Below are 19,204 nucleotides of genomic sequence, written 5' to 3' on the forward strand. Positions count from 1 at the left end.
TAAATAGAAATTATTCATCAGCTTTTACAAATAATGACATTTTGCACAGTGAAGTTATTTCTCAAGGATCTGAAAGGCTCCATTTAGTTTACCCTGATGTAGATCAGGACAGCGTACCAAAGAGGGTTTTCTCCATGATGGATGACAGCTTGGCTGGACCCTTTCTCAGAGTCGGTGGACTCCCCATGACAGAACTGGCATTACTGATTCATTCTCTCGTCTCATCTCTCTCCATGGCTGCTTCTACCCAGCAGACAATTGTATTCAGTAAACGGGACCTGTGCCAATCTCTGGGAGTAGTTATAACAGTATATTCAATTATTTTACCAGTAAAGTTTATCTACCATTTTCCAGCTGCAAACTCTTAATAATTCAGTTGCTTGTATTAAGACAAAGCTTTTCATTTAAGTTTATTTTCAGAAATTAAAGATAAATTCTTGATTGTTGGAGCTTAGAGTGTTATTCTGTCAAACGTGTGGCACGACGTGTGTTTTAGGTATCAGGAGCAGCGCCTGGTTTGCTCCACATGGCCTTGAGAAGCTGGTTTATGCTGCCAGTCCATGGTTTACTGCTGGATTTTAGCACAGCAGGAACTGTCAGTGGAGAATACAGAAATGCTCCCGCTGTTTTGGGGGTTTGTCTAATTAACTCATCTAAAGCAACGCTGCATTTTCTGGCACCCAGGGGTTTTGATTTCTATCATTTTTGTAGTTTTTAGTCAAACTTGGATCATTATTTCATAAAAGTGCAAATATAAATTCTAACTGGGCCAAAGCATTATAGAAGATAAAATAAGCCATCTTTACCTCTATGGTTACAGATTCACTGGATTCTCATCCGTATGGTTTGACAAGAAGAACTGAACTTGATCTGCTGATCTTTATTTAGACAATCATGTTTGATCTCAACCCATTTATCTACTCACATGAGTTTCATCTTTGTGTCTTCATGACTTTGGGGATAAAGAGGACGTTTGAGCGTTTAGGTCACAGATTAATAATCTGAGGAAGGCTCAGAACAACTTGTTCAGCTGCAGACTGAAGCTGATCAATTCATGGTCCCAGCTGGGAGGGACAATGTGTTTCTGTTGATTCAGTCTCTGATACGCTCTCACATTTTAGTTTGTGTTTTTAGAAGTTTGAACAAGTCCACTAATGTCTCTCTCGTCCATTCCTCAGAGACTAAAGCTGATCTTGAGGATCTAATGGCAGACATCAAGAAACTGGCCAATAAAATACGCTCCAAATTAAAGAGTAAGTTTTCTTCCTCCTTTTTCTCCCATCTTCTTCTTTCTGCCAAGAAAACAAAGTCTTATATGCGATGTTTGTTGATTGTTTGCAACAACATAGCAAACAATAAATGAAAAACTTTCGTTATCATTACTTAGTATTGACACTCTGATCAACTTATAAAAAACGCTGAAGACCCTTTTCTTTAAAGCTGCTTCTAAACATTTTGTTTGATGATTTTAACTATCATTCATTTTAATTTTATATTTGGTTGTTTTGTTTTAGGATCATTTTATGACTTTTATGACTTGTTGATCTTTGTGAAGCATTTGCTATATAAATAAACTTTACTTACTTACTAAAGCGTGATGGCATAGACAGAAAAACAATTTCAACATCATTTTTATCTGTAAAAACGATGACTTTTAGAATCAATTTTAATTGCGCTGAATGTTGGTATTTTACATTATATACTTATTTACAAGGATTTTGTATAGGATAACCTTGTAAATAAGTATATCCAAATCAGAATTGTTGGTCTTGTTTAGAAATTACACAAATGTTTGAAAAAGTTTAGATAATTTGAATTGTCTGGGAACTCTAATAAATAATTAATAAATAACTGCTTAAATGTTTACAAGTTTCTTTATTGCAAGAAAATAAACATTTTCAGCTACCAGCCTTATAATTAATAGAATTTGGTCAATTTTCCTGTTTTATATGAGGGTAGACAAAATTTATTTATTTTAATCGAGAAATTCAATTAAACTGAGTCTTAAAAGATGGATAGGCATATTTTTTAATAATAAAGTAAAAGGTTTGCAAAACTAACCCTAATCAAGGTGACAAGCACCATCTGCTTGTTTTTCTATTAAATTATATAAAACAAGTATTAATAACCAGGTAATCCAGATCAGCTTCTAACTGGAACCATGCGGGGTTTTCAGGGCTAGTTACTGCATCGTTTCTGACAGCTGACAGACGTTTCAGTTCACTTGTGTTGATTCTGAGCTGCAGAAATCAAAGTGTTGCTCAACACAGATGAGTGTGTTTATCACAATCCCAAATGGAGTTTGTTTACATTTGTGCACACAGCTGTGCTAATGTCACAGTAATCTGTGGAAATGCAGACTGTCGTGTTTTAGGAATGGAACTAATATTTGTTTGCTTCTGTTTGTGTTGCTTTGTGCGTGAGGAGGCAGTAATCTTCCTATTTTTTGATTTTGCTTCTAAACTCCTACTGAATTTATCACACAAACAAAACAGTAGTGTATTTTCTCTCCTTTTCTCATTTGTGCATGTGTGCGTGCGTGTGTGTGTGTGTGTGTGTGTGTGTGTGTGTGTGTGTGTGTGTGTGTGTGTGTGTGTGTGTGTGTGTGTGTGTGTGTGTGTGTGTGTGTGTGTGTGTGTGTGTGTGTGTGTGTGTGTGCGTGTGTGTGTGTGTGTCCATCACAAACAGTAATTTGCTCCCACTGCTCTGTTTGGGACTCAGGTGGTGAGGAACAACGGGTCAAAGATAAAATATCTTTATATGGTATCTGAAGGGAAAGTGGAGCTCCTTCAGTGCAGGCAGAGAGGATAATTGACTGGTCCTCTGCACACATGTGTTCAGACATACTGTGAGCAAGTGTGCTGATGGTGTTACACAAACGTAACACTGGGGCTGTCAGGCAGAACAAGCTCTGAAACAAACAGCCTAATAACCAACTCTGCCTCACCAGTAGGTTGTTGCTGCAAGACAGCTTCATGTCCCTGCTTTCTATGTTTCCTCCTTCTCCGACTCTGACAAATCCTTACGAGGCAAAATGTATTTATTTGTTTATCAATAGTGTTTAGAATTAAACAGAACCATGGATTCAGTTATATTTCAGTTTTCTTAATCAAACATGCAGTAATGTATAATCCAGCTGAGTTTATTTTCACTTGCAAATAACCAAAGTTTTACTGGGAAATAACTTTGTAATGTAAACGAAAATGCTTAGGAAAAGTCCTTTGCCTGCGTTATTATGAACATTAAATAGTTGTTTTTTCTTTGCTTAAATGTGTTTTAATTAATGGGAGAAAATAATCCAGGTTACCTTAAATCAAACCATGCTGTATTCAAAATTATCCCGGACAGACCCCACCTACATATATTAATATATACATTAATTATACTTACACTTGTATATGTATATATATATATATATATATATATATATATATACTTGTGTATGTATATATATATATATATATATATATATATATATATATATATATATATATATATATATATACTTGTATATATATATATACTTGTATATATATATATATATATATATACATATATATATATATATATATATATGTATATATATATATATATATATATATATATATTATATATATATACATACATTAGGGATGTACCGATACTGTTTTCTGAGTTTGAATTAGCATTGTGCTAACCACTCGCTGCCAGTCAAATCGCAGCCTTCGCGATTAGAAAATCTCCTGTTGTCACATCGCAATTTAATTGCATATGCAATGAAACGTTCAGCCCTAGTTTGAGTCCTTGTGTATTTCTGCGTATACTGTAAAAAATTATATTTCATGGTAAACCATCGGCACGCTGCTTTATGGCACCATGCTTACCTCACATCTTTGTAGAATTTATTTTGTCTTCCTCGTTGCTTTTCTTTATTTTGTCTAATTGCTTTAGGTATCCAGCAAACCATTGAGCAAGAAGAAGGGCAGAACCGGTCATCGGCTGACCTCAGGATACGTAAAACACAGGTAACTACACTTCAATACAATATCTAGAACTGTGCTCTGCTTTTAAAGGGACTTTAACTTCATGTGCAGTAAATATGTTGGAAAACATCCATAATCCAAAATATCCCAGCAAGGTGTTTTGATCTGGAAAATACCTTAAAACTTTGCACCTATGAGCTGTTTTATTTAGGCTCAACTGTCTATAAAGCATTTGAGTTTTTTTATTCCAGATGCTTCAGATGTGTTTGATTTATTATCATTATCTTTATTCCAGTATAAACTGGTTTTGTGGATTTCCATTTTCCACTTTTACCATCCATTTATGTTACATTACTGCCCACCAATAGCCTGTTGTTCATTGTTGCCTCTCCAGCACTCTACACTGTCCCGCAAATTTGTCGAAGTGATGTCGGAATACAACACCACCCAGTCGGACTACAGGGAGCGCTGCAAAGGACGCATTCAGAGGCAGCTGGAGATCAGTGAGTAAACCTGGGACCCTGCAATAGCTTGTTGTTACGCTGCCTGAACACAAAGCTTATTTTTACAAAGAAACTGTTGATGCACGTGCACAGATTGAGTGAGCAAGTGCAAAGAATGTAGTTATTTCAATCTAATCCCCTCTTAACATGACCAGATATCTGAATGCTGATCAATGGATGTTGCTGTTTGTGAATCGGAATCATGTTATGTTTTACTGCCAAAAAAGCGAGTCTCACATTACCAGGAATTTGCTTCGATGGAATGGTGAAACATGCAAGTGAAGCAAGACAAGTAGGATACATCAAGATAAATTATAAATAATAAACATAAGAAGCGTAGTGATTATAGTGCAGATTGGTATGGTTATAATTTGGTGTTCAGAAGTCCTGCAGAGGGGAAGGAGCTGTTTTTGTGACTAGAGTTTCTGGTCCAAATGGACCTGAGCCTCCTGCCTAAAGGGAGTGGTCTGGGCTCCAGGATGTTATTGCTGCACCAGGACGCCAAATGTTCCACCTCTCCCCTGTTGGCAGACCCGTCCCCATCTGTGATGAGACCAATGAACTTGGTGTCTTCTGCGAACTTAACCAGCTTTGCAAACTAGTGACTGGAGGTGCACCAGTTGGTGAAGATGGACAAGAGCAGAGGAGAGAGGACGCAGTCTTGGGGGTTGCCCATATTAATGGTCCAAGTGTCTGAGACATTCCGTACCAGCCTCACGTGCTGTCTCCTATCTGTTAGGTAGTCAGTGATCCACCAGCAGATGGGGTCCGGCACAGCAAGCAGGGATAGCTTGTCCTGGAGGAGAGCTGGGCTGGGCAGACTGTGTTGAAAGCCGAGCTGAAGTGCACAAACAGAATCATAGCATAATCATCTGGTGTTGCAGGACGTGACGAGCTAAGTTGTTTGCATCAACTACAGATCTGTTGGCTCTGTAGGCAAACTGCAATGGGTCCAGTAGGGGGGCTGTGATGTTTCTGAGGTGCCTAATACATGACGGCTAATGTCAAGGCCATAAGTCTGTAGTCATTAAGTCCAGTGATCCTTGGCTTCTTGGGGACACTGGAACATCTGGAACATCAAGGTGTTCCAGATGCTGCGTTAGTGATTTGTAAAGAGAACAAAATTATAAAGACGTTGTCTTTCATGATTTCTTTCCCTATGTTCTTTTCCTTCCACACACTATATAGTGGGTAATTCTTAGCAGTGTTGCAAACCTGGAGGAGTGATGTATTTATTATTACTCTGTTGTCAGAGTGCACAAAAAGTACAAAGTCTAATTTTGTGAAAGTCTTCACAAAAGTTTGAATATCAAAGAATGAGCACATAAAAATTTAGAACAAGCACAACTGTAGTTAAAACTGCAAAATACACCATTAGTTTTGTAGATTATATTCAAGGATCACTATGGAATACTTTCTAACACACACACACACACACACACACACAGACACACACACACACACACACACACACACACACACACACACACACACACACACACAATTATTACTCTTTTATAAACACTCCCTGTAAGAAATATAAATGAGCAAACTATATTATAGAAATTACATTATTAAACACCTTTTTAAACTACGTGGACTGATTTTTAACTTTTTAAAACTGTGAAAAAGGTCATATTGGCAGAGTTGAATGATATAAGCGTTTGAAACTTTCGCATTTGGGGGAGAAACCCTAGTTGTTTTGTCCTTTTATGTTCATGTGCTTCATTCGCTATTCACTGCATTTATAGTTGATTAGAATACTCTTTCTTGGCAATGAATAGTAATTTTAAACAGTTTTTAGAGAGATGTTCATTGAGATATTTTACTTGCTACATGTACAACCACACACAACATCTCCTATTTGTGTCGGGCTGTGTGTGTAATGTGATCTGACGGGTATTAACTGCAGGCCCCAGGTTCCTGGACACAACTACTGACTCTACCACGTCATTGCCACGTCAGCTGCCCCTACATCCACCACATTAGAGTCACCTCAAAATGTGCAAATGCAGAGACGAACAGCATGACTCATTTTGGGGTAATAGCAGAGGAGAGCGAGGGCAGTGATGCTGCTGGCTGCTTGGCGTAGACGTAATTTCCTCTGGCCATCTGTAAGTCCAGAGTGCACGCATGAAGCCACTTTGAATATGTGTGATCCACCCCTCGCTAAAAAAAACAACACACACACACACACACACACACACACACACACACACCTCATCAGATAAAACACACCTGACTCACTTTTTCCTCAGAGCTCATTCAGATCCGTTTGGGTTTGATTTGTCTGCTGGTGGAATCACAGGAGGCCTTCGCTGAGCTCACCTGTCGCCAAGGAGGGGATTTGACACAAAGCACAGAGGCAGACGAGCATTAGTGGAGCACAGAGAAGACAAAAAAGCGCCTCTGAGCGTTTATTGAAAAAAAGTTTTCCCCTCTCTGATTACAGTTTTTCGTAAATATTATTTTCTAATCCAATAAAATCTCCTTTGAGTTTGTAGCACCAAGGTCGTGTGTCGCTGCTGTTCCAACACCTTTGACTAGTTTGTGTGTGAATCAATAAGTGTCACATGCAGAGGGAAACATTTACTGGTTTCTCAGATCGAGTATTGATCCTGCTGCTGCTTCGCCCTTTTCCTGCTCACCTCCACTCAAACCTGCTGGATACAGACATAAAAATAACAAGAAACGGCATGACACACGGAGAACGTGTTAAGAGAGTATTTCAGCCATCGTTTGCTTATTTAGCTGGTTGCTGCAGTGAGACTCATGTTGTGAACCAGACTCAGAAAATAGGTTCAGAATTATTCAGGCACAATGGAAGTTAGGATGTTCTTCCTGTTGATCCCAAAGTATTCCCAGGTCATGAAAGGATTTATAGTCCCTCCAGCAAGTTATGGGTCTGCCCCAACGTCTCTTCTCATATGTGCCCATAAACCCTCCAGAAGGAAGCAACCAGTTCGAGCTGCTGCTCAACTCCCAGCTCCTCCTTATTGATGGAGCTCCATCAGCTGCTTGTGTCCAGGATCTCCTCATGATCCAAATATCATGAAAGTACTTTATTGCTGGAACATAGACAGACTCTAGTTTTTCCTTTTGGCTTTGGTCAATATTTGACTTCATCATGTGTGAACAAGTCTTTGAGGCAACGACCCACTGCCAAGCCTGATGGTGCATTCCACGTTTTTCCAGATAACTGGCTCAGAACCACTGAAGCCACGCTGAAGGTCTTCTAGAGTCATAAATCCAAACTGAAAGCACCTTATAACTTACGCTTTCATTACGGTGGCACAGGAGTTAAGTGCTCGCCCTGTAATCGGAAGGTTGCAGGTTCGAGCCCCGCTCAGTCTGTCGCTGCTGTTGTGTCCTTGGGCAAGACACTTCACCCACGTTGCCTGCTGGTGGTGGTCGGAGGGACCGGTGGCGCCAGTGCTCGGCAGCCTCGCCTCTGTCAGTGCGCCCCAGGGCAGCTGTGGCTACATCGTAGCTCATCCCCACCAGTGTGTGAATGTGTGAATGGGTGAATGACTGATTGTGTTGTAAAGCACCTTGGGGGGGTTCCAGGACTCTAGAAGGCGCTATATCAAATACAGGCCATTTGCCATTATTCTGTGAGTTTTGTCAACCAATTTGAATACAAATTAAAAAAAATTCTGCTCCTTGTGACCCAGCTTCACAATATCACATGTTTCCTAGCTCTCTCAGCTGTAATAAAACATCCGTGATACCTGGAGCAGTGTCATCTGATAGGTGAAACCACAAAACAAATCACTGTAAATGAATGATTTTTGATTTAATAAGATTTATCTCATTTCTGTCTCAACGTTCATACAAGCTATTTAATTACTCGCAAGCAACAGCCAATATTTATTCAAGTTTAATGCCAAGAAGTGATAGACTCAGCAGGAATTTAAGAAGGCAACATATTTAGTAGAAACATGCTTAGTATGTTTTTAAATGGTGTCGCCACTAACATGAATCTATTTCCAGAATTCACAGCAGGTCATTGATCGCTAATCTCAGTCAGTCTTTCTTTAAAAATGAAGAAACTGGCTGTGAAGAGATAGTTGTCTGGTTCAGCTATAAATTAGCACATATGAACAGATCTGATTTACTATTATCTCTACATCACTACCAATAAATCCAGTAACTTACAGGGTATCCGCGGGTCCTTAAAAAGTCTTAAAAAGTCTTAAATTTGCTTTTCCAAATTTAAGGCCTTAAAAAATCCTTAAAAATTACAAATAATCCTTAAATACATTTTCCAAAGGTCTTAAATGTCCAAAAACCCAATAAACAAGATTATTTTATTTCTATAAAATTTTCATAAATTTCTAGTTAGTGTTCAGCATTTTTTGTGTACGATGTTGGCGTAAGTGGAACCGTACACATTCAGATGGTTGTGACAGGGGCCTATTTTTAGATGAGCACATTAGCTGGTTAAGCTAGTGGGAGCTTGCGCCATGGGGAAATGAAAGTTTAATGGTAACTGGATAGCTTATCCCACGTTGGCAACGTGGTTAGTACCGGTTCCAGGCAATAGCTGGAAATTATAGCTTAAATTTAATTTTTAAAAATAGCTTAAATTTGGTCAAAATGGCCTTAAAAATGTCTTAAAAAGTCTTAAATTTGGCTCCCTTAAACCTGCAGATACCCTGAACTTAAGTCTAGTCAGAAAATCGCAATCTCACACAGGTGCACTGCGGAGTTTGCAGAGGGTGCTGCAAAGAGTGCACCATGTGGAAGAACTGCAGTCAGTAAAATGCACAGTGACATTCAATCCTATTGTTTACTCATTATGTATTATTAGGGATGTCCCGATCCGATCACATGATCGGAAATTGGCCCCGATCACGTGGTTTCAGACTGATCGGGACTCTGGCTTTACTTCTTGATCCAAGCCCCGATCCTGAGTTGGATACTGGGTTCAAATCACAGGAGAGCAACTTCAAATTAAAATTCAATTCAAAGATACTTTATTAATCCCAGAGGGAAATAAGAGTTTCAGTACACACAATTCTGAGATCAGACATGCATACATAGACACATGACAAGAATTGGTGACTGTGGTCATTCACAACCCGAGTCGCGCTGCCTTAATAGAGATCAGAGGGTTTATATGAGTATTGAGTCGGGTGGAGGGAAAAAAAGGCACTTCAGAGTTACCCTCCACATGGGAGGGCAGCTTTGCTATGCAAAAAACACCTCAGACAGAAATGCAACAGCCTTCAAACATAAGTGTCCACTAGGTGGGGAGGTAGGGTAGAGGACTTTCCAAACGTCAGTGCATGCAGCCACGATAAGCAGGATGGGGATAGGGAGACAGAGTTGCCATGGCGACAGCAGCATTCCACATTTCTTCTGAGGGTGAGTTATCGCTTGTTTTGGGGCCAGACAGAGATAATTCCGTTGGTCCTCAACCCCTCTCAATCCAATAATGGTGTAGTTAATCAATCCCAATCCGTGCTGATCTGTCAACTCTATCCTTGATCGAGTCCACCTTTTGCGCCAGAGTCTGAATCTCAGCCAAAGTTCCAAGCTCACGACTCATCTCGACAATTATGAGTTTGTGCATTCACAGCGCGGTGTAATCCATCCCTGAGCTCCGGGATTGAGCCAATATTCCTCGACAGCTCATTAATTTTCTGGTAAGCCAGATAACCACCCAGCCCAAAAAGAAGTAAACCTGACACCAACACAACGAATATCCAGACGTCTTCAGAATCCTCTACAGACAGTTGGGAGAGGCAGATCAGGTTCCACTGTTTCCAGGAGTCCATAATATGCCCAACTGGCTCTGTCCCAGAGGGGCACCCGGGAGCCCCTTCTCCCGTTCTCATCGTTGAAAAAATTTGTCAGTTGCGTTGAGAGACCAACTGACCAGATCCATTTTTAATAATTTCCAGTTTCCAGAAAAAAATGCAGAAGCGCTGTACACCCAAAGACAGACAACGAACCTTGGGATAAGATAGAGAGGAGGAATAAAGCGTCTGTACTCTCCAAGAGCTGGAAGAAGAAGGTTCTTGGTTCTCCTTAAAGGTTGTCAGGCTCCCCTGACGCCCTTAACTTACACACCCAGAAGGAGCACAATAGAGATCCAGTTTCTACATATATTATGTTATTTACATGGACTCAGAGTAGCGGGGATTCTTTTGGGCAGAGATGCAGAGCGGCAGGCAGACCGCTGATTATTCATGAACTCCAGCTGCGTTCTGCACACGGCCACAGTAACATTTTCTAAGTTTCTAAGTGGGGTCACCAAAAAATATATAATTAACACACAGTCATTCGTGTCAGTTCATTTTCTCTCTGGTAAGTTCTGTCTGTATTTGAGCATGACGTGTAGAAGCACTCGAGTTGCGGCGCTCATCACTGGCGCAGCCGGGCAGCGCAACGCACACTCCGCTTTTTTTGCGGTCAATAGATCAATTTGATCTGCTAGTTAAAAAGTTACTTGTGAGGTGAAAAAGAAGGAAGCATGCAGGAGTTTTTCTGGAGGACCGGGGGATGCAGTAAGATCAGAGACAGACAGGACAAGAAAATAGGAAAATAAAAACCAAAAAAAAAAAAAAAAGTTCTTAAAAAAAATAAAATGTACAGTGGTGTGAAAAACTATTTACCCCTTCCTGGTTTCTTATTCTTTTGCATGTTTGTCACACAAAATGTTTCTGATCATCAAACACATTTAACTATTAGTCAAAGATAACACAAGTAAACACAAAATGCAGTTTTGAAATGATGGTTTTTATTATTTAGGGAGAGAACAAAATCCAAACCTACATTGCCCTGTGTGAAAAAGTAATTGCCCCCTGAACCTAATAACTGGTTGGGCCTCCCTTAGCAGCAATAACTGCAATCAAGCATTTGCGATAACTTGTTACGAGTCTTTTACAGCGCTCTGGAGGAATTTTGGCCCACTCATCTTTGCAGGATTGTTGTAATTCAGCTTTTTTTGAGGGTTTTCTAGCATGAACCGCCTTTCTAAGGTCATGCCATAGCATCTCAATAGGATTCAGGTCAGGACTTTGACTAGGCCACTCCAAAGTCTTCATTTTGTTGTTCTTCAGCCATTCAGAGGTGGATTTGCTGGTGTGTTTTGGGTCATTGTCCTGCTGCAGCACCCAAGATTGCTTCAGCTTTAGTTGACGAACAGATGGCCGGACATTCTCCTTCAGGATGTTTTGGTAGACAGTAGAATTCATGGTTCCATTTATCACAGCAAGCCTTCCAGTTCCTGAAGCAGCAAAACAGCCCCAGACCATCACACTACCACCACCATATTTTACTGTTGGTATGATGTTCTTTGTCTGAAATGCTGCGTTACTTCTACGCCAGATGTAACGGGACATTTGCCTTCCAAATGCTTAACAGTGGTTTGCGTCTTGGAAATCTGCCATGCAGGCCATTTTTGCCCAGTCTCTTTCTTATGGTGGAGTCGTGAACACTGACCTTAATTGAGGCAAGTGAGGCCTGCAGTTCTTTAGAAGTTGTCCTGGGGTCTTTTGTGACTTCTCGGATGAGTTGTCTCTGCGCACTTGGGGTAATTTTGGTCGGCCGCCCACTCCTGGGAAGGTTCAGCACTGTTCCATGTTGTTGCCATTTGTGGATAATGGCTCTCACTGTGGTTCGCTGGAGTCCCAAAGCTTTAGAAATGGCTTTATAACCTTTACCAGACTGATAGATCTCAATTACTTTTGTTCTAATTTGTTCTTGAATTTCTTTGAATCTTAGCATGATGTCTAGCTTTTGAGGTGCTTTTGGTCTACTTCTCTGTGTCAGGCAGCTCATATTTAAGTGATTTCTTAATTCAAACAGGTGTGGCAGTAATCAGGCTTGGGGTGGCTACAGAAATTTAACTCAGATGTGAAACACCACAGTTGGGTTATTTTTTAACAAGGGGGGCAATTACTTTTTCACACAGGGCAATGTAGGTTAGGATTTTGTTCTCTCCCTAAATAATAAAAACCATCATTTCAAAACTGCATTTTGTGTTTACTTGTGTTATCTTTGACTAATGGTCACATGTGATTGATGACCAGAAACATTTTGTGTGACAAACATGCAAAAGAATAAGAAATCAGGAAGGGGGCAAATAGTTTTTCACACCACTGTAGGTAGATTGATCCCACTACACGTTTGTACCTGTATAAAGCAATACTTTACCAGCATGTAGTATTTATATAGTTGATACAATTCAGATCATCTTCAAAACTCTGTCCCATGCCCAGGGACGTATCTAAGCATTTTGGGGCCGAGGCAAAATAGACCCCTGCCAGGTATTTTAAGTTGAAGTGCTATCTGTTTTTATATTAGACTTTTTATATTTGTAATAAAGTCCAAAAGTGAAGAATTTATGTTATTTATTACTTGATTGTTCAGTCTACCTCACAGAAGTGGTCTGTTGTTAAAAATTAAAATAAAAAGGTAATTAAATAAAAAATAAGGAACATCCTGGAACTGTTTCTTCCTTTTCTTTTTTTTTATGTATCAAAAGTATCGGATTGGGACTCTGTATCGGCAGATTCTCAAAATCAAATGACTCGGACTCTAAGGCAAAAAAACCTGATCGGGACATCCCTGTTTATTATAATTTATTACCAGAATCAGAATCGGCTTTATTGTCATTGCACCAGCCTCTTGGAGCATAGAAATTTATCCCTGCAACACAACACAAACAAGGTTAGACACACAGCATGTAGACAAAACAGGAACAGGCTCATTTCCAGTTAGATAGGAAAGAATTACATGAGGATAGGAGGGGGCATGGGAAAAAAGGCATTCCAGAATTACCCGTGACAGGGGTAGCTTTGCTAAGCAAAAAAAATAAATAAATAAACACTGCAGCATATACGCACAAAACTTCAGACAGTCACAGACATGAGTCTCTGAGAGGTAGGTGGGAGGGGGAGGAAGTGAGCTGTTTTCCAGAGGTGGGGGAGAGATCTCTGCAGCCTCAGAGCTGCAAGGGTGTCGGGATTCAGATGTGGAGTATGTTTTGGGGCAGGCAAAGATACTTTCCTCTCTGCCTTGCAGTTCTTAACTGGTCGTCAGTAAACTCAAGTGACAGAAAAAGCTGTGTCAAGCTGTTGCAAGGAGAGGCAGATGAAAGTTGGCGAGTTAGTAGAGGAGGGCATTTGGTGGGTGAAAGTTATCCCAGGGACAGTGATCCAAAATCAGAATGCCCTCTGAGGTTTTCCCACTCCCTGTCCTGGTTCTCAAAAAAAATTCAAAGTCCTGGAGATTAATACCAGGCATGATATGCAGCAGTGCAGGCCACCTGAGTTACACAACTCTGGGCAGACATGCTGCCTCACAAATGCAGAGATCCAGGCTGGAATTATCCATCTGGAGACCCATTCCTGGGTCTTGGTCAGGACCAGCAGGAGGAGTAACCTGGGTCAGAAGCAGAAAACCAGGCAGGATTCATCATAAAATGTAGGATTACCGCTGTTAGCTTATAGCAGCTAACTGAAGGAGAACACAGCCTTTTTGTAAATGCACGTACGTCATGGCACGCACTATCACAATGGCGGCTTAAGGTCTAAACCATTTCAAAATAAATGGAAATGCTACCTCTACATGAAATTGTGAAAAAAAAGCACTAGATTCAACCAAATGGTCAGGAGATGAAGAACATAATGATTTAAAAAAACTGTTTTATTTTAATAAAAATATTACATAATGCAGCTTTAAAATCTGGTATACAACATTCAAGAAGATTAGTGTTTTACATTTCTGTCCTGCTTCCATGTGCAGCGAGCAGACAGGCTGATGAGAGGCCGCTCTCTCTGATGTTTGATAGCTGTGTTTTATTTCTCTGCAGATTCTTCTCCATCTGCATGAGGTTTATTCTTAATGGTGTAGCAGAAGTCCACACTTAATATAATCAGTTTTAACTTTCGTCGGCTTCACACAGTTTTTCCAGTCACACTTAACAGCAGCAAGGGGGAATTTGAAGCTGGCTAGCTCCTACCTTCCCCCAGGGACATAAATTTTACCAAGTGACGCATTTTTCTCTTCTGTACCAGTTGGAGACGCAGGATGATATCAAAAACTGGTCTGTTCTTTGTCAACCTGCCAAAAGCTGACTCTCCCCCCAAGGCTTAGGTACTCGTAAACTTCTCAGGGCGTGGTCTGGAAGGTCCCAGAATTTAGTCTTTTTCAAGACCCTGGTATTTTCTATTTATCCACAGTCAAAAAGTGTTTTTAGGTTTGTTCACATTAGAAATCAAAGGTTCCAAGTAAATGTTTAAAATCTTATCAGTTACAAACCTAACTGCTTGTTTTGTGTTTTTTTCTCTTTTATGTTAAACCTCTGCCAATTTGTGTTTCTCCAGTTAAAATTCATGCTAACGGTAAAACTGTCCAGTTTTAAGACATGAATTTAGTTCTTTCTTGTTTAAAGTAATACTTTGATGCCTCATCTGGAATAAGTTTGGTAAATTGTGATATGATCTATTCACTGGTGGGAGGATTGAGTTCTTTGAAAGAGACATAGTTCCATCAAGTGGTTAAGGAGTGAAGTACATTTGGGCGTAACCAAGGAAGGTTATAAGAGGCCAGAGTTCATATTCATGGTGGCAGAACAAAGAAGAAAGACTCCTTAAGAATCTCTGCTGGGCTTTTTTCATCTGGTCTACCAATCGACGTCACTCTCAAAGTTCCCAAGTCATTAGCACTCTAAAAAGTACAGTAAAACAGCGCGGCAACTCCGTTTGTTTTGACTTTCCACGTGAAGCTGGAAGTCGGCGTGGTCCGGTTGAGTTTTCGCATTAAGAGTTAAAACTTAGAGCAGTTTTGATCTGGCCTCGCTTTTTAATCTGGACTCGCGCTCTGAATTCTACGTTTGGGTGCAGCTGCGGAACCGAAAGTCAAGACACGATAGAGCAGCGGTTCCCAAACTTATTTAGCCGCGCACCCCCTTCTATGTCCCGACCATGTCGACGCCCAACCCCCCCCCCCCCCCCCCCCCCCCGCCCTCACATCGGGGCATGGCTCTATATATATATATATCAGATGTCAAGCTAAACAGACAGGGTTAAAAAAATTCACCATCACTTTCATTTTTTTAAATAGTAATTAATAAACATTCGATACCATTACAATTTCCTTTGATTTCATTTTAAATAAATATTTAGAGTGCCCAGGTAGCACATAAACAATGCAATTTAACGGTTTTCTTAAAGTAGGAACGTTTAACCTGTGCGGCCAGAGCGCTCTCCTTCCTTCTGCTCTGCGTAAACCTGAGCTGATCACCTACTTGTGCGTAATCAAATGTCAATAGGGGACCAGATATAGCCATGATGTTCACTTTTACCTCAGACCGACTTATTGCTGTTTTATGGTGTGGCTGAATCTGCGATCCGCTGTCATGCGGACTGGAAAAACAAATGCTGCAGTAACATAAGATGTGGTCAGGTTCATGAGGAGTCACTGGCTGGAGCGGATCCGACTCATCCCAGAAGCTAATATCTTAATTTGACCTTGAATGAAAAATAACCTCTTAAAAGTTTTTATCGTGGTGGAGGCAGCGTTCATTTCTGCCTTCAGTCTGACGACGCGCCGGAGTTAGAGCAGCGTGTGCGCTTATTGAATCTGTGTGCGTGTGTGTGTGCGCACGCGCGCGCGGCACAGCCGCTCAAGTCACCGCGTCTCGCGCTATTTAAACCAGTGTTGTAAAATGACTTCTGCCCAGCCCAGATGTGCGCACTTGTGCACCCGTGAGCCGTGGTTCAGCCGGAACGTGTCTGATCTCTGACAGACGCACTCTGAACTTCAGATCTTCAGCGCACTGTTAATAGCCTGAATGGGAATCATTTCTTGTTATTTTGTTACATCCACAATGTTCTGTGTGTGAGGTTTACAATGTCAGAACACCTGCATGAGACAGGTGTTAATTATAATCTGCCAGAATGACTCACCACCTTCAGATTCCTCCAACACCGTTAAAAATGATCAAATACGGAACATATCAGCGTGCGCAGGCCAGAGCGCTGAAGCTTGGCGCATTGTTATTATTATGAAGTTAGGGCACACGTGGAGGACACGCACGCGCGCGACGGAACATATCGGCGTGCGCAGGCCAGAGTGCTGAAGCTCGGCGCATTGTTATTATGAAGCTAGGGCACATGTGGAGGACACGCACGCGCGCGACGGAACATATCGGCGTGCGCAGGCCAGAGTGCTGAAGCTCGGCGCATTGTTATTATGAAGCTAGGGCACATGTGGAGGACACGCACGCGCGCGACGGAACATATCGGCGTGCGCAGCCCAGAGTGCTGAAGCTCGGCGCATTGTTATTATGAAGTTAGGGCACATGTGGAGGACACGCACGCGCGCGACGGAACATATCGGCGTGCGCAGGCCAGAGTGCTGAAGCTCGGCGCATTGTTATTATGAAGCTGGGGCACATGTGGAGGACACGCACGCGCGCACAAAAATATACTTGTTTTCAATTACATTTGTTGTGCCCACTTACTTTTTCTTTGGCCCACCCACAAATGAGTTTCTACGCTAATGGTGACATGTGACCATAGACTGTACATACAGACTTCAGCATATGACAGACTTCTCTGAGCTCCGCAGCCATTACATTTTTCACCTCGCGCACTCCCTAGCGGCAGCTCGCGCACCCCCAGGGGTGCGCGCACCACACTTTGGGAATCCCTGCGATAGAGGAATGCTTCATCCTCCAACCCACAGACGCCGTTGACCTACTCTCTGGGTGACCAAAAGTCCTACAGCCCTCGGAGGCTTCACTCAAGCGAGGACCCTTTCGGCGACGGAAAACAGGTCTGTGAATCATTTTCATCTGGCTGACCTTTTGTGCCAAGCTGATTCGTGAATTCAGATTATTCCATTTTCATGGCGTGTTTTATTTCTATCCAAATCCACGTTTAGCTCTCAAGATTTACCCTTCTTTTCCTGCCGCAGCGAATCCTAATTTACATCCACGCACACACATGAACACACACACCCTCCTGCATTCCTACACCCATATGAACACAGACACAATCACTTTGTTCCCCTTTCAGAACTTATTCCCCATTGTACAATAATATCGAGTGTCACCAAATTTCCACTTTATTACAGATCAGTTATTTCATATCACTTCTACAAAGCTTTGGGTTAACAATTTTCTTAATTCCATGCATGAAACTATAAGCTGTGTTTGGTCCTTTTGTCAATGTATTAACTGATGTTTGTAATAAACTCACAAAAACGTAAATAACGCCTGATCATTTCTAGCGATCTCGAGAATAGTCGGCTCATTCTGGCAAGAATTCAGCTTTTAGACTAATTTGTGGTGTTAAATTTTAGACTGATTACATTGAACAAATCTGAATATCCATTCGAGTGTCCCCACTTCACACTAACAAAAACTGGGTGGTGCCCCGATTAATTAATATAAGATTATAAATGACGAAAACAAGCTAAGTCTATACCACATTTGATTATTGCTACAATGGCAAGGACAAAAAGACAAAGAGTTGTGCTCTAACTTCCTGTAAAACATAATTGACTCATCTTTATGTATGGAGAAAAACAACACATGGAAGGAAAATATTTCCCTGCATGCAGATAAAAATCCAATGAATGTTTGTGCGGCCGTTTCATTTAAAAGTTTGCTTATTTAACATAAACCTGTAAATTAAATAATGCTGTTACTGGTAGCAATGTAGTATTAAAGATGTAATAGCTCATAAACAGCATGTGTGCAGTGAGACGTCTTGGCTTAATTTTAGGCTTTTGGGGTTTTGGGTCTCCATGGTAACCAATAAGATCCTCCCTCTGAGCCTCCAAGCCTTTCATGGTTTAAAAAGAATGGAATGAGGTGTGTTACCTCTTTACCTTCCTAGCATAGCCAGGACGTAACAGAGAGAGAGAGAGAGAGAGAGAGAGAGTGTGTGTGTGTGTGTGTGTGTGTGTGTGTGTGTGTGTGTGTGTGTGTGTGTGTGTGTGTGTGTGCATGCTTGTCGCCTTCATCTTCTCATTTGTTAAATAGAAAAATGTCATTATTGGTCTCAAATAGATTCCTGAGCATGTTAATATATGACCACCTAACCCCATCTAAATGAAATTCTCTGGTCTGATGGGAATGAGAAGTCTGAATTACCTGTGATATGCTCCATTAGCGTTTAAAAAAAATGAAGAAGAAAAAAAAACACTTAGTTGCTGCTAAAGTTGACTCAGCAGCTTCATCAGTATTCTTCTCATGAAAGTAATCACCGGGTCCAACTCCCAACCTTCATCCCTCTCCATCTACCTAACTGCTTTGCCATAAAGTCTGGATTATGCACAATTCTCTCTCGCTCTGATTGGCTCATGAATAGAAGCTTTTTAGCTTCTATACTTCATGGCTGAAAACACATCAATTTTTTAAACAACGTTTACCTTTAAAACCATCAACATATTTAATAATTAGACAAGTAATGCTTAAATTGAAGATAAAATGTAATCCTGGTGGCTGGCTGCAGTAGTGGTTTTAAGTCCCGTGCCTGTAATAATTTAGAAATTGGTTTCCAACAAGAGTTAGTGTATCAAGTTGTTAGATTTGCATCTGCAGCTTCCTGTCTTTAGACGACATTTACAACAGCTGAACCAGAGCAAGATCACCCTCCTTCAAGCAGAGGTTTAAGAAACCTCAGACCCCAGACAACAAGGTTGAGGAGAAGGAACAGCTTCTTTAAGTTATTTTGTCTTTCTAGCTGCCCTCTGCATTTTCTTCACTACAAC

At 40.9% G+C, this 19,204-nt stretch overlaps 1 protein-coding gene across 5 annotated transcripts in view; it reads left to right on the forward strand.

Moving 5' to 3' along the window:
- LOC107380247 (syntaxin-1A) overlaps positions 1-19,204 on the forward strand; it is a 97,715-nt gene that overhangs the window by 65,014 nt on the left and 13,497 nt on the right. For all 5 annotated transcript variants that reach the window (XM_015951400.3, XM_015951401.3, XM_015951403.3 and 2 more), the window contains exons 4-6: positions 1,179-1,253; positions 3,931-4,004; positions 4,357-4,465. In XM_015951400.3, the coding sequence (XP_015806886.1) occupies positions 1,179-1,253; positions 3,931-4,004; positions 4,357-4,465 (258 nt within the window). The remainder of the gene's footprint in view (positions 1-1,178; positions 1,254-3,930; positions 4,005-4,356; positions 4,466-19,204) is intronic.

The sequence above is a fragment of the Nothobranchius furzeri genome, chromosome 13 (assembly GCF_043380555.1).
Source record: "Nothobranchius furzeri strain GRZ-AD chromosome 13, NfurGRZ-RIMD1, whole genome shotgun sequence".
Taxonomy (NCBI): Eukaryota; Metazoa; Chordata; class Actinopteri; order Cyprinodontiformes; family Nothobranchiidae; genus Nothobranchius; species Nothobranchius furzeri.